At 41.6% G+C, this 17,885-nt stretch overlaps 1 protein-coding gene across 30 annotated transcripts in view; it reads left to right on the top strand.

The window, feature by feature from the left end:
* The window catches only part of DLG2 (discs large MAGUK scaffold protein 2), a 921,944-nt gene that overhangs the window by 625,434 nt on the left and 278,625 nt on the right, over positions 1-17,885 (top strand). For all 30 annotated transcript variants that reach the window (XM_082219075.1, XM_082219062.1, XM_082219073.1 and 27 more), the window contains one exon: positions 3,126-3,176. In XM_082219075.1, coding sequence (XP_082075201.1) covers positions 3,126-3,176 — 51 coding nt within the window. The remainder of the gene's footprint in view (positions 1-3,125; positions 3,177-17,885) is intronic.

Here is a 17,885-nt window from a genome sequence, read left to right as displayed (position 1 = left end):
TCCCTGTACTTGTTCTATAGAGTAAAGAATGGGAAAATCCTAAATGGCAAGGAGGTATATTTAATGGTGGGCATCTAAAGCTACAACTAACTTCCACCAAGATTAAAAAGAACAAAAACTGGAAATAAGCAGAAGTGGGGAAGATCTCGATAACAGGTGCCTTTCTTGGAAGCTCCCTGTAGCTGGAATGTTGTCTTTCCAAAGCATAGGGTGCTATTCACCTAAGTCCTACTCAGAGTAGACTCATTGAAATTAATGAGCCTAAGTTGCTGTTGTTGTTTAGTTGTTTAGTTGTGTCCGACTCTTCATGACCCCCTGGACCAGAGCACGCCAGGCACTCCTGTCTTCCACTGCCTCCCGCAGTTTGGTCAAACTCATGCTGGTAGCTTCGAGAATACTGTCCAACCATCTCATCCTCTGTCGTCCCCTTCTCCTTGTGCCCTCCATCTTTCCCTACATCAGGGTCTTTTCCAGGGAGTCTTCTCTTCTCATGAGGTGGCCAAATTATTGGAGCCTCAGCTTCAGGATCTGTCCTTCCAGTGAGCACTCAGGGCTGATTTCCTTCAGAAGGGATAGGTTTGATCTTCTTGCAGTCCATAGACTCTCAAGAGTCTCCTCCAGCACCATAATTCAAAAGAGCCTAAGTTAGCCATATCTATCAACTTCAGCGTGTCTACTCCAAGTAGGACTGGCACTGAATACCACCCATAGGGTGGGCTCCATTGTAGTGCTAACTTAAAGTGCCTTAGCATTGTATACTTGTTTCTCTGGTGAAATGTTTTGCACAAGTGGGATGCTGTTGCACCAAAGAATGCATAATAAGCAGGTTGCGTTGCACAGTAGACTGTGAAATCTATTGCAGGGCTCGTTTCCCACAGTGCAACTGTTGTATTGGATTTCTCCACTGCACAATGTTAACATTCACCTGTCTGCTAGCTCAAGAGCCCTTGCGCTAAGCAGACAGAGAATGTTGGATACAGCCCATAGTTATTTTCAGATGAAGTTGGCAAGATGATATGAGTCACACCGTGCTATGCAAATTCCGAGTCAGCAAAGGGCACCTCACTTTGGGGAAGGGTCCCATATTGTAATCTCCTCTATGCAGAAGAAGAGAGGCAAGAGCTCTAAAGGGAACTAGCTAAACTGGTGCTGTTCCCATGTGTCATTAGTTTTAATGCTTCACTGCTGTGCCAAAGTGAGCATTTCCGCACATATCTACTCAGTGTGGGCCACCATCCTTAAGCTGCTTATCTCAAAGTAGTTCCTCCCAACTTGTGTTGTGCTGTGATAGTGTGGTTTGGCAGCTGGTACCTCGAGTTAAGAACTTAATTCATTCTGGAGGTCTGTTATTAACCTGAAACTGTTCTTAACCTGAGGTACCACTTTAGCTAATGGGGCCTCCCGCTGCCGCCGCACAATTTCTGTTCTCATCCTGAAGCAAAGTTCTTAACTCGAGGTACTATTTCTGGGTTAGTGGAGTCTGTAACCTGAAGTGTCTGTAACCTGAAGCATCTGTAACCCAATATTTCATTTACTTAGCCCTATGAAAGGCCGGGGAGCTACTTGCAGGGAGCTGAGGATGGTTTTGGTTGCCGTGGAAGTAAGAATGAAGCTAACTGGCTTGAGATATCTTTGGAAAGGTTGGAAATGATTTCATGACATGGTAAAAGATGCTTTGAGAAAAGGGGGCATGCGTTTCTTTCTTTTTAAAAGAGAACCAGTCTGTGTGTTGTTTATGTGTAGTGTGCTAATGGTAAGGCCTCTCCTCCCCCTAGAGGGGAGGGGTTGTGAACGGGAGCAGCTTTCCGCAGGGGCAGGGAGGCGCATTCAGCTCCCTGCTCCTGATTGCTTCTGCTGCCGCAGCCAAACCTTCCACCCGGCCAATAGGGCCGGCTGGTGGGCGGGTCTAGCTTCATTTAAACAGCTGCGGCAGCACTCAGCTCCCAGTCGGTTCCTGCTTTCTTCGGATCTCCCTCCCTCCCTCCCTCTTAGGTCAGCTTCATTTGCGTATTGACCTTGCTATGGACTTTGGTTGGTTGCCTTGGTTGCCCAAGGGGCCCGGTAGGACTTTTTTATCCATTTGGCAAATTGGCACCAGCCTCTTGGTTTTTTCGCCTACCTCGTAGCAATTCGTCACAACTATCTGGTATTGGTGGTTAGGCATTGGAATATGTGTGCTGTGTTAGAGGATTGGGTATGGGCCATCATCTACCCCTCCTCTTTTGGGTATTCCATTAAAGGAATCTAGCAGTCGTGGATCCTGTCCAATGCCCTGCTGGTGGCTAGGGCCATGGTACGACCCCCGGTGATGTCATGGGGGAGCTTCCAGTTGTATTTGCATCAACAAGCTCTTCACATTGGTTGTTAACCCTGATATGACTCCTGGCTGAGCGGGGTGGAGTCATGTATTGCTGTTTCATCCAGTGCCTAAGCCAATACTACTCACATGCTGTAACCAATAAAAGTTGTGGCCTAATTTTGCCCATTAACCTAAAACAATGTGTCTTTGTGTCTTATTATACTCCTGTGCGGCTGGCGGGTTCTCAACTCACAATGGGTTGTTTCTAAGTACCACAAATCCATTGAAATGAATGGCTCTCACTTGGCCATGCTGACTGGTTTCAGTGGGCCTCTTACTCTGTGCAGAACTTAGTTGGATACAATGTTGTAAATGGTGCATTTTTTTCAAAGCAGTTGGTGGAGGGGGGAATAAATGAAAGAGGATCTAAATTAAAATGAAGCTCAAAATATTTCCTTGATGACATTGTTCAAAAGAATTTGGTAACTTATTTCTCCTCCCACCACATGGGGGGGGAGGGGTATCTGGAGAGCCCTGCAAAACTCTTCTTTTCCTATGTGTCAAAGCGACAGAATATTGCAAGTCTTTGCCAGTCAGCTCTTAAATGGAACACTTTGTTTCCTTGGCATACCACTATTCAGTTCTTCCATGCATGGCGTTCCTCGTTTATTCCAGTTGAAGAAGTATTACCGACTTTTTTCATTTGGAAACACTGTGTTTCATCACACCTGAGAGAACACTTGTCCTTGTATAAAAGCAGGGATTTCCTTCCTTATCTCCCACAGGTATTAATAGATTTCTCTCTTATATCATCATTATTTTCTAGGTCAATGGAACAGAGATTGAATATGAATTTGAAGAAATTACATTGGAAAGGGTAAGTGAATTGTTCTTCGCACTTCAGAGGCCAGATGACTTTGTTAGCAACACAAATAAAGCAATTAATTGTGATATAATCCTTCATTTTCAATTTAAGTATTTGGAGTGGAATTCCCTTTACATATTTATATGAAAATCCCATTGATCATGACTGCTGATGGAGCTTAAGTCCTGAAAATCTTGCCAATGTATTGCTAGGCTGTTAGAACTTCTGTTATGTTGCAGATTTTTGCAGAACTCTTTTAGAAGAATAAAAGAACAAAACTTGACAACTCATATTGTAGTCTTAAGTATTATGAGATGTTTCTTCACATAGTTTCTGCTTTAGATTTTATTCCCCGTATGTTTATTTATAAAACTTGGATATGTTTCATTGCTATTATCCTGGTTTGGGGCAAATACTATCTCCCAAAGCTTCTCACATCAGCCTTCCCCAACATGGTTTCTTCCAGTTATCATTGAACTCCAACTCCCACTATCCCTGACTACTGACCATGCTGGCTAGGGCTGATGGGATATGTAGTTCAACAGCAACTGGAGAACACAGGTTGGGGATTGCTGCAGTACATAAACACTCTGGCTTACAAACTGAAAAGACTTGCAAAGGGGAGTAGTGGGGAAAGGAAGAGAAGGAGATCAGATTGATGGTAAGAGAATGAAGCAATGAATTGTATACAAGTATGGCTGCCTGATTGGGACGAGGCTGATCTTCCCTTCCATGTGTCCTTTCTTGGGTACAATGGATACAAGGACCTGGTGACATTTTATTTTATTTTTTTTATAGAATTTTTATTGGTTTTACAAGATTTTTAAATAACAAACAAACACTTAAAGAGACAAACATACACGTATAATTTCATAACATATTTTCATAAACCTCTTTTCTTGGGCTTCCCCTTACCCCCCCTTTCTGCATCCCGATGTCCATAATTTTTAGCAACTCCCAATTGTTACTTCCAACCTCTGTCATCTTAGTCCTCTCTATATTCTGACCTTATATCACTGTATCCCTTTGTTTCTGAAAACCACAACACTTTAACATTCATTAAGTTTATAATAGTCCTTAAGATAGCTTTTAAATTTTCTCCATTCTTCTTCCACCGTCTCCTTTCGTTGGTCACGGATTCTGCCTGTCATCTCGGCCAATGTCATATAGTCCATCACTTTCATCTGCCATTCTTCCAGAGTGGGTAGATCTTGTGTCTTCCAATACTTCGCGATGAGTATTCTTGCTGCTGTTGTAGCATACATAAAAAAAGTTCTATCCCTTTTTAACACCAATTGGCCGACAATGCCCAAGAGAAAGGCCTCTGGCTTTTTAGGAAAAGTACATTTAAGTACCTTTTTCATTTCATTATAGATCATTTCCCAGAAAGCCTTAATCTTCGGGCACGTCCACCAGAGGTGGTAGAAGGTGCCTTCAGTCTCTCTACATTTCCAACATTTATTATCGGGCAAATGATAAATTTTTGCCAGCTTGACTGGAGTCATGTACCACCTATAAACCATTTTCATAATATTTTCCTTTAAGGCATTACATGCCGTGAATTTAATACCAGTGTTCCATAACCATTCCCAGTCAGCTGACATGATATTGTGCCCAACATCCTGTGCCCACTTGATCATAGCCGATTTGACTGTTTCGTCCTGTGTACTCCATTTCAGCAACAAGTTATACATTCTAGATAAAATCTTAGTATTGGGTTCTAATAACTCAGTTTCTAGTTTTGATTTTTCCACCTGGAAGCCAATTTTCCTATCCTGTTTAAAAAACTCCATTATTTGGCGATATTGAAACCAATTTTGTACTTTATGTTTCAATTTCTCCTGGCTTTGTAGTTTAAGCTTATCTCCATCCTGTTCCAAAATTTCCCAATACTTCGGCCATCCGACCTCCATATTGAGTTTCTTCACTGCTTTAGCCTCCACTGGTGACACCCATCTAGGGGTTTTGTTTTCCAACAGATCTTTATATCTTATCCAAACATTATATAGTGCTTTTCTAACAATATGATTTTTAAAGGCACTATTAACTTTGTCATACCATAGATATGCATGCCAACCAAAAGCATTGTTAAAACCCTCCAGATCCAAAATGTCCGTATTCTCGAGGAGCATCCATTCTTTCAGCCAGCAAAAAGCTGCTGCCTCATAGTACAATTTTAAGTCCGGCAGGGCAAAACCCCCTCTTTCTTTTGCATCTGTCAATATTTTGAATTTAATTCTGGGCTTTTTGCCCTGCCAGACAAATTTCGAAATATCTTTCTGCCACCTCTTGAAACATTCCATCTTGTCAAGAATCTGCAAGGTCTGAAACAAAAATAGCATTCTAGGCAATACATTCATTTTAATCACCGCAATTCGGCCTAACATTGACAATTTCAAATTTGACCATATTTCTAGATCTTTTTTGATTTCTGACCAACATTTTTCATAATTGTCCTTATACAAATTCACATTTTTAGATGTCAAATAAACCCCTAGGTATTTCACCTTCTTAACCACTGTCAGCCCTGTCTCTTCTTGGAATTTCTCCTTTTCCATGTCTGTTAAGTTTTTTCCTAAAACTTTGGTTTTTTGTTTATTCAACTTAAATCCAGCTACCTGACCAAACTGTTGTATTATTTCTAAAACCTTTTTCGTACTAGTGATTGGCTCTTGTAAAGTCAGTACTAAGTCATCTGCAAACGCTCTTAACTTGTAATGTTTAGCTCCGACCTGCACTCCTTTAACCTGCTGGTCATTCCTTATCATATTCAGCAACACCTCCAGAACTGAAATAAAAAGTAATGGGGAAATTGGGCACCCCTGTCGTGTTCCTTTTTCTATCTTAAGTTCCTCAGTTACTACGTTGTTTACAATCAATTTAGCCTTTTGTTCAGAATATACTGCAGCCATACCATTCTCAAAACCTTGGCCTACCCCCATCCCATGAAGGTTCTTTATCATAAAGCTCCAAGAAATATTGTCAAAGGCTTTCTCCGCGTCCACAAAAATCAGTACTGCTTTAGTGTTTATATTCACCTCTAGCTTTTCCAAAATGTCTATTACATTCCTTACATTGTCTGCCAGGTGTCTTTTAGGGAGAAAGCCTGCTTGGTTCTTATGAATCCTTTCCATCAACACTCTTTTAAATCTTTTTGCCAAAATATCTGCAAAAATTTTATAATCCACATTAAGTAATGATATTGGGCGGTAGTTCTTCAGTTGAGTCTTTTCAGTCTCTGTCTTTGGTATGAGTGAAATATATGCTTCTTTCCACGATTCAGGTGCCTTCTTTCCCTCAAGGATCTCATTGCAAACTTCTTTTAGTGGTTGAATCAACCATTCCTTCAACGATTTGTAATATCTGGAAGTCAGTCCATCTGGTCCTGGAGATTTGCCCAGTTGCATGTTCTGAATGGCAGCCTCTATCTCTTGTTCTGTTATTCTCTGGTTCAGATCCATCTTACTTTGATGAGAGATTTTTTGTAATCCATATTTATCAAGGAATTTGTCTATATCTTCTTCATTTTGCGGTCCTTGAGTATATAGCTTTTTAAAATAACTCAAAAAGCAGTTTCTAATTTCATTAGGTTTGGATATATTCTTTCCATCCACTTCTAGGCTTGTAACCGTATTTAATTTCTGCCTTTTCTTCAATTGCCATGCCAGAAGTTTGCCACATTTATTTGCTGATTCGAATGTCTTTTGTTTCATTTGTTTTATCTTCCATTCAATCTCTTGGTTCATCAATTCCATATATTGTGTTTGATATAACTTAATCTCTCTTAAAATCTCCTGGGACTTTGGTTTTGTTCTTAATTTTTTCTCTCCTTCCTTTATCTTTTCCAAAATCTTTTCTTTTTTCTCATTTTGTTTTTTTCTCTTTATTGAATTTTGTTGAATCAAGAAGCCTCTCATCACCGCTTTACTTGCGTCCCAGATCACTCTTTTTTCCACGTCGGCCCTCAAATTTATTTCAAAGTAGTCTTTTAGGGTTTTTTGGGCCTTCATAAGGATCTCCTTATCTCGAAAGAGGGTGTCATTCATTCTCCATCTGAATTGACCAGTTGTTGTAAGTTTCATCTCCATCCTCACGGCATTATGGTCGGAGCAAGTTTTTGGGCAGATTTCCACCTTCTTAACCTTTGGAGCCATACCACTAGTAATCCAAATTTGATCGATTCTGGTCCAGGTCATCATTGCTTGAGAGAAAAAGGTTCCCTCTCTCTCCAGAGGGTTCCTTGTTCTCCATATATCTATCAAGTCCATGTTTTCCGTCATTTCGAAAAAAGTCTTAGGAAGTCTCCCTTCCTTGCTAACTGTTAGTCTTTGTGCCTTGTCCATGTTAGTGGAGACCACACCATTCATGTCTCCCATGATTATCATATTGTAATCCAAATAGTCCATCAGGGTTTCATGGAGTCTCTTAAAGAAGTCAGATTTACCTTCATTTGGTGCGTAGATTCCCACAACTAAAAATTTTTCTCCTTGTACTTGTATCTCCACTGCCAGATATCTCCCTTGTTCATCTTTAAATATCATTTTTGGTGCCCATTTCTCTTTCACATATATTACAACTCCTCTTTTCTTAACTTTATCTGATGCAATAAATTCTTGTCCTAGTCTTTTATTTGTAAGTAGTCTCCTATGGGCTCTAGTTATGTGAGTTTCTTGTAGACATATCAAGTCCAGTTGTTCTCTGTTCAAAATGTGGAACACTTGTCTTCTCTTCAGAGGCCCATTAAGTCCATTACAATTCCAACTAAGGAATTGCAGAGCCATCTTATTATTTTTCTGAAACTCCTCCAACAGCTCCAAGTTGTTGCTCTTCTTCTGATGGTGGTGGTTTTTGTCCAAACGAGAGATTCAGAATGTCTAGTACTCTCCTCTGTTCTGCAAGTACGTCCACTGTCCCCTTCTGCAGGTCCTCCTGATTTCTTGCCAAAAATTTGTCTTTGTCTTGAATAGTCTTTATCTTCACCTTCTTTCCCCTGTAGTCAAATGACAGTCCTTGTGGAAATTCCCACCTGAAGCGGATGGAGTTTTTCTTCAACAGAAGAGCCAAATCCTTGTAGAAGTTTCTTAAATCCAGAATATATTTTGGAATATCTTTGAAGATCTGTATAGCTGAATTTCCAATTTGCAAGGCCTTTTCAAAGTGTAGTCCTAATATTTTGTCTCTTTCGTCCTTGGATCTAAATGTAATCAGGCAATCTCTCGGGGTCTTTCTGTCCTGCTTTTTGCCCAGTCTAAAAGCTGTTGTAATTTTGAATTCGTCTTCTTCGAGATCCCAGCAGTCAACAAACTCCCGTGTCAGATATTCCGCGAGATTGTCTCTTTCATTCTCTGGAATCAATCTTAATTTCAAATTTCTCTCTTTTCTCTGTAACTCCCACAAGGCCAAAGTTGCGTCGTGCTCATAAACCTTCTTAGCGATCGGCTCTAATTTCTCTTGTGTCTCTCCAGCAGTAGCTTTAGCATCTTCAGCAATTTTACGCGTGGTAGCATTTTCCTCCACCAATTTATTTATTGATTCTGTGTTCTGGTTTAGTCTTACTGATATTTCTGTTAATTTTTGTGTATTTTCTGAAGTCTGTTTTGTCAGAGACTCCAAAGATTGATTTATTTTAAGCAGGGCTTCTGTCACGGCATCCATAGAGACAGCCGTCCCTTTTTCTTGTCCTGTTGTTCCTGCAGATCCAGTAGTTACGCCTGAAATTGAGCCTCTTTTCTTTGTCTGTTGCTGCAGCTGTTGTTGTTGTTGTTGCTTGGTCTTGGCTCTTGTAACTATCTCTTCTTGTGAGCCACTCATGTCAAGGTCGTTTCCCACGGGAGCTATTCCCCGTTGGAAAATTCCACTGTCCCAAGCTGTGCCAAATTTTACTTTACCCTCTAGGGGGAACAAATCAAAATGGCCAAAAATAAGATGTCCAAGTACAAAGACAAAGGAGAATATCCAAAGATGTAAAAAGAAAAGTTTTTTAACACAGTTAAAGCAAATATAGCTGGAGGCTTGTAGCTACAAATTGCCACAGTTTCCCAATATATACTGTTTCATCTTGTGATGTACTGTAGCCAGGCACTGTATAAACTTTGTATCGCAGTATCACTTTTACAGGAGGAAGTCAGTTCAGTGTCCTATTGTCCTAAAAGGCAGACCGTTTCATACTTTTAATAACTGAGACAGCAGAGGATTTTTACTGTGAATAAATCGTGCAGTTACTAAAGTCTCTTTCACCTCCCCTCTGCCCTGCTAGCTAGAGGGGAGATCTAAGGTCTGAGTGTCCGGTTTAGTTATATAAAAAGCAAGTTTCAACGGATGCAGATTTAGAGTTCCGTTGCTTTCACTTTCATGCAGTCGGGGGGAGGCAGACTTCCTTGATTTAACTTCCCCGCTTTTAGCCCGATTTTCAGAATTTAAAGGGTCCCAATTGTTTTCAGCTCCTACTCACGGGAATTCAGTCCAAATTTTCTTTCAGGAAGGAATCGGCGCTCTCCGCTTATGGCGACGCGGCTTCACTCCGCAGGCTGGGTGACGACTCTCAGCACCGCGCTCACTCCCGATGCCGCTCCGTAGCCTTTAAAAAGGCTCTTTCGCAGTACCGGGGGGCGCAAAGGTGCCCACCGAATCTCCTTGTTCTCAGGCTTCAGCGCCTGAGATTTTAGGGGTCCCCCGCTCGCCGTAGCGGGTAAGACCCGAACTTGCGGAGCAGTCCTTCTCCGGAGCTCGGAGGTAGGACCGCCATTAAGCGCTGGCACCGACCGGAAGTCCCAGGACCTGGTGACATTTTAGCCCTATTCATGCTTTACTCCTGTTTAGGAAATAGCTGTGATGGCAATGGAGCTGGGCCATGCTTTAGGTACCACTCCTGCTGTTGAGTCTTTTACCTGCAATAACTGCATGATGCGCACAATTGTCTGTAGATATTTGAATGTGTGGCAGGCTCTGTGCATTCAGGAATCCCGACACTTGAGAGTCTTTTTCAGTGGCAATAGTGCAGTATCCAGTCTGTGCTGTTTTCCACCTTCTAAATGTTCTTCTGTTTTGTAGGCAAATTAATGGAGGAGAAAGCTATGAATGACTGCCACCTGCAGTGTTGCACCTGAATACCAGTTTCGGGGGGGGGGGAGAAATGGGGAGAATGCTGTTGTCCTTAACTCCTGCTTTTTGGCTTCCCATGGTTGACCACTGTGAGAGGATGATGGACTATATAGTCCTTGGATCTGATCCAGCAGGGCTTAGGTTTGGGGAAACGGTGCATGATGTAATGAAGTAGGGCAAAGTCTAGGTTGAGGCAAGGCAAGTATTTAAAGATTAAGTAGTACCTTGGACAAGGGACGCGGGTGGCGCTGTGGGTTAAACCACAGAGCCTAGGGCTTGCCAATCAGAAGGTCGGCGGTTCGAATTCCCGCAACAGGGTGAGCTCCCATTGCTTGGTCCCTGCTCCTGCCAACCTAACAGTTCGAAAGCACATCAAAGTGCAAGTAGATAAATAGGTACCACTCCAGGGGGAGGGTAAACGGCGTTTCCATGTGCTGCTCTGGTTCGCCAGAAGCGGCTTAGTCATGCTCGCCACATGACCCAGATGCTGTATGCTGGCTCCCTCGGCCAATAAAGCAAGATAAGTGCTGCAACCCCAGAATCAGCCACGACTGGACCTAATGGTCAGGGCTCCCTTTACCTTTAGTACCTTGGACAGCTCAGGCTGGAGACATAGTAAGAGCAGAACTTCAATGTTTTTTCAGCAACCGCCAACTTCTCCATCTACACAGCCAGCTCCACCTTCCATTAGAGGGGCTTCTTTAAACCAAGGGACCCAGTCTGCTTTACATCTATCAGTTCCAACAGTGTGAAGGAGACTTTGATTGAACTTTGGGTTTTGATCTCAAGCCCACAGAGGCAGAGAAGGGAAGCAGAAGAGCCATTTGGGCTACACATCACGGCCTCCTCTTACACTAGTTCTTCTGAACTAGTAGAGACACCTGTGGCTATTTCCTCTCCCACTTTATATCTCCAGCTTCAACTCCAGAAGATGGAAAGTATGACCCAGGGTAATGATAATATTCGACTTATTTTTTCCCAAGAATATACAAGCTCTTTAAAAGATACACAGGCTCCACATGCTTATGAAAGTTTTTCATAAGGCAATTCATCTGTTTCTTAAAGGCTAGCAACAGTGTCATCATCACAAAGGATAATGTGCAATGGTCATAGGCATTTCTGGCTATGAATTATTTGGGCATTTCTAGTTGTTCTTCGTTAATTGGAGCATTAAAAAGTCACTGAGCAGCACACATGCCTCCCAGGGAAATATTTTTGAATGCCACATTATTTTTAATAGATGTGTAAAGTTATCAATTTACGTAGTAAGAAGGCCAGCATGATTTGTGTCAACAGTTGCAGCTTGACCTACCATGGATAATTGATTATGCAGGTTATAATCTCCACCGTTAAATTTTGTATGATGCTTGATAAGCATTTGCTCACACCCTTCTATTACTTAGCTGAAAAGCACAGTGGTTAGAAGCAAGGGAGAGAATATCACTTGCACAATTCTGGGGTCTGGAGAGAGGCATTGCTGTGAGTAGCTGTCAGTAGAAACTCAACTATATCTCGTAGTAAATGAAGGATCACAAAAGATCCTTCTGCACTGAGGAGGAAAGTCTTCCCCAGTCACAGGTATATTGTGGTCAAAAGACCGAAGAACCATCCCATATGGAGCTGGACTATATTTAAAGCCTATATTTCTGACATATCCAGATTTCTGGTCCAATTGCAGGCATCAGTTGCTCTGTGCCTTATGTGGGAAGCCTTTTCACCCTTAGGGCATTTGGGCCTCATGCCTGATGTTCTCCATACTTACTTTATGCTGTGATCTTCAGAAATGTCTGGGTTGGTTGAGCAACCACAAAGTCCCAATTCAGAAATTTCAGGCAGCTGGGCCTCAGTTTGCGTGGTGGAGGAGAAGTGTGAATTTCTTCCCATGCAGATGTCGGGATTCAAGCCTGCCTTCAGGAGAAACTGGCCACTCTCCAGGCACCCGGCTTAAATCACTGGTTGACCTCTCTGTCTGCATTCCTGGCAAGATCCAGGCAAGGTCGCGATCGGTGATCCTCCCCAGCGTGAGGAGAACACACCACTCTTTCCTGCACCCCCAGGGGCAGGGGAAAGAGATAGACAGAAACGTATTTACATGCCTTTATTTCTGTCTTTGCAGCATTACAGAGAAACATGTCTGCTCTCTTCAAACTCCAACAGCCGAGAGACAAACTCCACCTACTGTACTTCCTGTACAGCTCATATTACACTGTGAGCTGATTCCGGTGCTTCGCACTGTGAATAGACTGTCCCTCTGTTTCCCATGGAAACAGTCCCAACATTCCCATTATGTTTGCCTCCAAGCTAGCAGCAGCTTGCGGCCACATTGCTTCTATATCGTAACAGCAGATAAAATATTTGGTGAATCAGATGCTTCCTGTGAATGTCCAGTCAAAGAGAAATCGGATTTGCATGATTTTTTGCACTAAATTTGTTTGTTTTTTTTCTAACGGGGACGGGGGGTGGGTGTTAATATGAACTGCCCCTCCATGCCTGAGTTTGATCTGCAATGCTTGGGGGAAATGTGGAAGAGACTCGGCCACCAAACCCTAGAGAAACCTCTGGGCTGGCTCCTTGCACCCTTCACTTTTCTCTCCTAGGACACGTCATGACTAGCATTATGGTCAACTTTCTTCAAGGACCTAGTATAGTTTCAAAGGTAGAGATGCTTCAGAAGTACATATTTCAGGATTGTGGGATTCAAGAAGCATTTCAGCTGTCACACATGTTATTCTTCATGCTGGCAAATAAGTTTTCCACTTATTCAGAGGATACCTGGCAGGGGAGATACCATGATCACAGAGGAGCTGAAATGTACAATTCATTCCATTCCTATTTAAAACCTTTGTATTCTACCTTTCTGCCTTTTAAAAAGGCAGCCACAGTGGCCATAAAATCTTTAGAATACAAAACCGTAATTGGGTTAATCCAACATAAAACCAGAACAGAATAATAAACCACAGAACTATTTTTTAAAAATAAATATTCACACGCTCCTTGATAGTTTTTGGGAAGAGGAATGCTTTGACCTCTTTCCTTAAGGAAATGATGGCAAATGTCAGATGGAACTCTCTGACGGGGTTCCATAATCTAAGGGACACCACTAAAAAGGCCCTGTCTCTGTTGTTTACCAATGTAGCCACAGAAGAAGATGGAGCATGAAGTAACTCCCTCAGCTGATGACTTAATCCAGCCTTCATTCAGATGTTTCTGACTACAAGTATTATCAGCCACAGCCTACCACTGTCACACAGATGGAAGTTGTAGTCCAAAACATCTGAAGAGCACCCAGTTAGGGAAGGCTGACCTGAACAATGAAGCATGTTCATAATGTGTGTGAATTTATTCTGTTTGTTTCTGTAAATGAGTTAGCCTGAGAGCTCTCTTGCTTCCTTTCTCTCTCTCTCTCTCTTTCCTTGGACTTTATGCACCAGCAATGAATGAAATCAGTGTTATAAATCTATACGAACATTATTGACTTTTGCCTAAGTATCTAATAATCTTTCTGTTCCATTGAAGATTTCTGGTAAATGTCACAGAGATAAATAAACACAAGATGACATTGCCCAATCTTGCATTGCCTGGATTGTTCATCCCCTCTGAGCCCTGTGAAGTATTCCAGATTAGCAAAGAAATATGAATAATTTCTGCTCCTGGGTAGCTGTAAATGTTATCACTTTGATGTAATTGATTATCAGTTGCTTTATTCCTTCTGGGTTTTTTTCTTCCTCTATTACACAAAAGCCACCCCTCCTTTTCTGGGTTAGTTAGCAAGCTGCATCCTGTCTTAGTTGTGTAAGAGCAAATCTACACACACGAAAGATGTTTTTCCCCACACCAGGAAACCAGACGCAGCTCTCATAATTTGATTTTTTGTGCTCCACCTTTGTCTTGGGCCAAAATATAGTTAAGGCTCCCGTCAGAACTAGAGTTTTCCCATTATGGAAGGTAGTTTTCCCCTGTACTGTTGGCTTGGGGCTGTCACTCTCTCTCTCTCTTTTTAAATTTTTTTTATTCAAAGTTATAACAAGACATATTATCCAAAAACATATCCTTATTCCCCCCCCCCATTTTTCCTCCCTCCCCCCCGAACCCCGCCCCCCACCTCTCGACTTCCCTCAGTTCCAGTCTTTGGTTTCTCTAATATTGCTATTTTCTGCATGTTACAAAGTTGTATAGATCCTCAAACTATTTAGCTGATTATTATCAGTAAATAAAATTGTGGATGTTTATTCAAAACCTGCCAAGGAGTCCAATTCGCTTTGTTGCGTCTTCAGATACTTTGTGAAAGGTTCCCATTCATCCTTAAAGTCACAGTTATCCTTGTCCCGTAGCTTATATGTCAATTTTGCCTGTTCTGCATAGTCCATCATTTTTTCTTGCCATGATTCTTTAGTTGGGGTTTCTTCAGTCTTCCGTCCTAGTGCAACCAGAACTCTCGCTGTTGTCGCATACATGAATATGTTTTTCAACTTTTCTGGCAGATCTTTCCCTACAATCCCCAACAAAAATGCCTCGGGTTTTTAAACAAATGTTAAATGGAACATTTTCTTCAATTCATTGTATATCATTTCCCTTTTTTTAAAAAATTGATCTCATCATAATCTCTTAATTTCCATTTTCCATCATGTTCCTTTAATAAATCAGCATATGTGAGCCATTTTCCTTTCTTTCCAAGTGGTTTGAGCAGTAATGCTTCATGTGGTGAAAGCCACCACGGGGTCTTTTGTTCCAGTAAGTCTTTGTAGGGGCTGTCACTCTCAACCAGAAACACAAGAAGTGTTTTGGGGAAAGGAAGGTGCCATTAGCCACATGATAATCTCAGTGGCGAGTTCAAGAAACAAGCTACGTCCATATTCCATTCTAATTTCCATTGGCTCTGGGAACTGCCTGTAATTTGGACTGAGTTTATTAGAAACAATGAAAAGTGTGCCTGATCTCTGAAGGCTCAGATGGATGGGCTAGAGTTTGCCCCGGTGCCAGATTCCATAATCATAGAATCGTGGAATTTTAGAGTTGGAAGACACCCAAAGCATCATCTAGTTCAATCCTCTGCAATGCAGGAATCACAGCTAAGGAAACAGCATGGAACATTTATCCAGCTGATGTTAAGTGGTAGTCTAATGTCCCTGTTAATGCAGAAAGAGTCAACATGGTACTCTTGGAGGAGCCTTGTTAAAGTCACAGTGCTTGAATGCCATCCTCTGAGGTCCTGGGCTAGACAGTTGAGCTAGCTGGCCATGCTCCCTCAAAGACCACTCGTAGCATCCATATCCACTACAGCTCCATAATTTCAAACATTCACCAAATGCCCATGAGATGGTCAATGTTCTCTTGTGATTTCTATCTCTCTCTTAGGCATCCCTTGTAACATACATGCCATCTCTCCTGTTCTCTTCTGCAGAATTTTGACTTTCTTCCACCACCACCCAAGAAACCATGACGTTTTATCTGATAATGTGCAGAAATAAAGCAGGAGATCTTGGCAGAGTGCTTGGCAGGTGGTAATAAACTGCAATGCCCCCAAGCACTCTTAACCCGTATTCTGTAAAGTAAGCCATAACTCTGATCCATCCCCAGTAATAAAGGTGCTCTAAAAAAGAATTGCAGTATGGAATGACTTGCATTATATATTTACACTGCAATGACTTACCCTTTCTATTATCACGGGACAGAATCCATTGCGAGGGACAATCGTCATCATTTATTTGTATGCCTCCTTTCCATAGTCAAACCAAATTTTGTTTTTAGAAAGGGGGAAAGTATCGTGGTGGCATAAAGATACTACAGTCAGGAATTGTGCTAAGGAACAATTCCATCGTCCAAGAAAGAAAATTGAGACTGAAGAACCAACTCATGCCTAGTTAAGATGCCTTCCACTCAACAACCATCCATTCATTTGTTATTGCATTTTTCTTTCACCCTTCCTCGGAGGAGCTCACGGTGGCACACGTGGTTTCCCCTCTACATTTTAGCCTCAAAACGACTCCGCGAGTTAGGTTAGGCTTAGATGGGTGACTGGCACAAGGCCACACTGAGAATTTCGTGGGCTGAGCAGGGATTTGAGTCTCCCCAGTCTATGAATTTCAGTACCAAACACGCACATGTTGTCTTAGTATTAAAAATATCACTTTCAGCATCTTCATGAACTACTCCTGTAGCTACTGACAATAAGCATCCAATCAATATGTTCATCTTTCTTCCCATTCATGTAGCTTGAAATATTGGCAGAGTTCAAATGAGAAGGAGACGTCAGAGGTCAGCATTCTGTTGCTCTGATTTTCTATTTCAAAGCCGCAATTGACTGAGATTTAACTGCAAAAATAGTTGGGTGCTAGAGGTCCACATATCTTTTGGAAACACAAGCAGCCAAGAAACACAAGGTGTATTTAAAGAAAAAACCAAAAACCTGTCAAGGGTCTCATGTGATCCAGCCTGCAGAATCCTGTTCTTAGCTTAGTCTTTTAAATGCTTTTTAAAAAAATAATAATAATTTTTATTAAGTTTTCCATTTAACAATCCAATCATATCACATTAATTATTCCAAATTGTACCAATACATATCATAAAGTCCAAATATTTTGCCAAATTATAATTTTTTGTTGGGGGTTCCCATGCTTCGAGTTCAGTAAGGGTCAAGTCATCTCATATTTCTGCTGCTTTTAGCATTCACCAATCCCATCTTTCGATCTTCTTGTTGTTATCTTTTTTCTTCTTAATGGCCTCTGAGTTGTTTCCACAGGCGAATTAAAGTAAACATTATTATGCTTCTGTGTGAACTTTGTAAGGCTCTCCCTTTTTTAAAGCTGGTAAGTCTTTTGTTTGCAATAAATCTTGACACACTGATCCATAGTCTATTAAATGCTTTTAGGAGAATTTTATTTCACATCATTGGCTTTACACACACTCTCTCTCAAAGGTAGGCACTTCATACAACTTGGACAATAGCAGCAACAAAACTCTTTAGGTATAGTTTTGCTTTCCTTAATGGTTCTCTTTGAAGAAGCTTTCTTCAGCCTACAGAAAAAAATAATGTGGTTACGTGATGGTCAATCCTGTATTATTGTAACAAAAACCATCCATCTTAGTTCTGAACTGAGTGTCCAGAGTCTTCTGGGGTCAAGGTTTTTAAAACTGTGCATTCCTCCTTTATTTTATTGATTACGCTCATGTTTTAAATCACCACTTGCAATGAAGAAAAGGGAATATGTGGTGTTGTTGCTCTATGTTGCCATGAAAGGGAAGTGGCAATGGTGAGTTGAGGTGCCTGGCTTACAGCACTGCTGCTGAGACACTGTTGCCACCACTGAGCAGGCAGATTGCTTGCTTCTCTATCATGGGAATGTGATGAAAGCTAAGCAGTGGCATAGAATCATAAATTGTAGATGTGGAAGGACCCCAAGGGTCATCTAGTCCAACCTCCTGCAATCCAGGAATCTCAACAAGCTCATACATGACAGGTGGCCATCCAATCTCTGCTTAAACACCTCCAAAGAAGGAGAGTCCCAAGGGAGTCTACTGTCAAACTGCTGTCAGAAAGTTCTTCCTAATGTTTAGTCGGAATCTCCTTTCTTGTAACCTGAATCCATTGGTTTGGGTACTAGCCTCCGGAGCAGGAGAAAA

The sequence above is a fragment of the Podarcis vaucheri genome (genome assembly GCF_965113315.1).
Source record: "Podarcis vaucheri genome assembly, chromosome: 4".
NCBI classification, from domain to species: domain Eukaryota; kingdom Metazoa; phylum Chordata; class Lepidosauria; order Squamata; family Lacertidae; genus Podarcis; species Podarcis vaucheri.
This window is presented reverse-complemented; position numbering and strand designations above follow the sequence as displayed.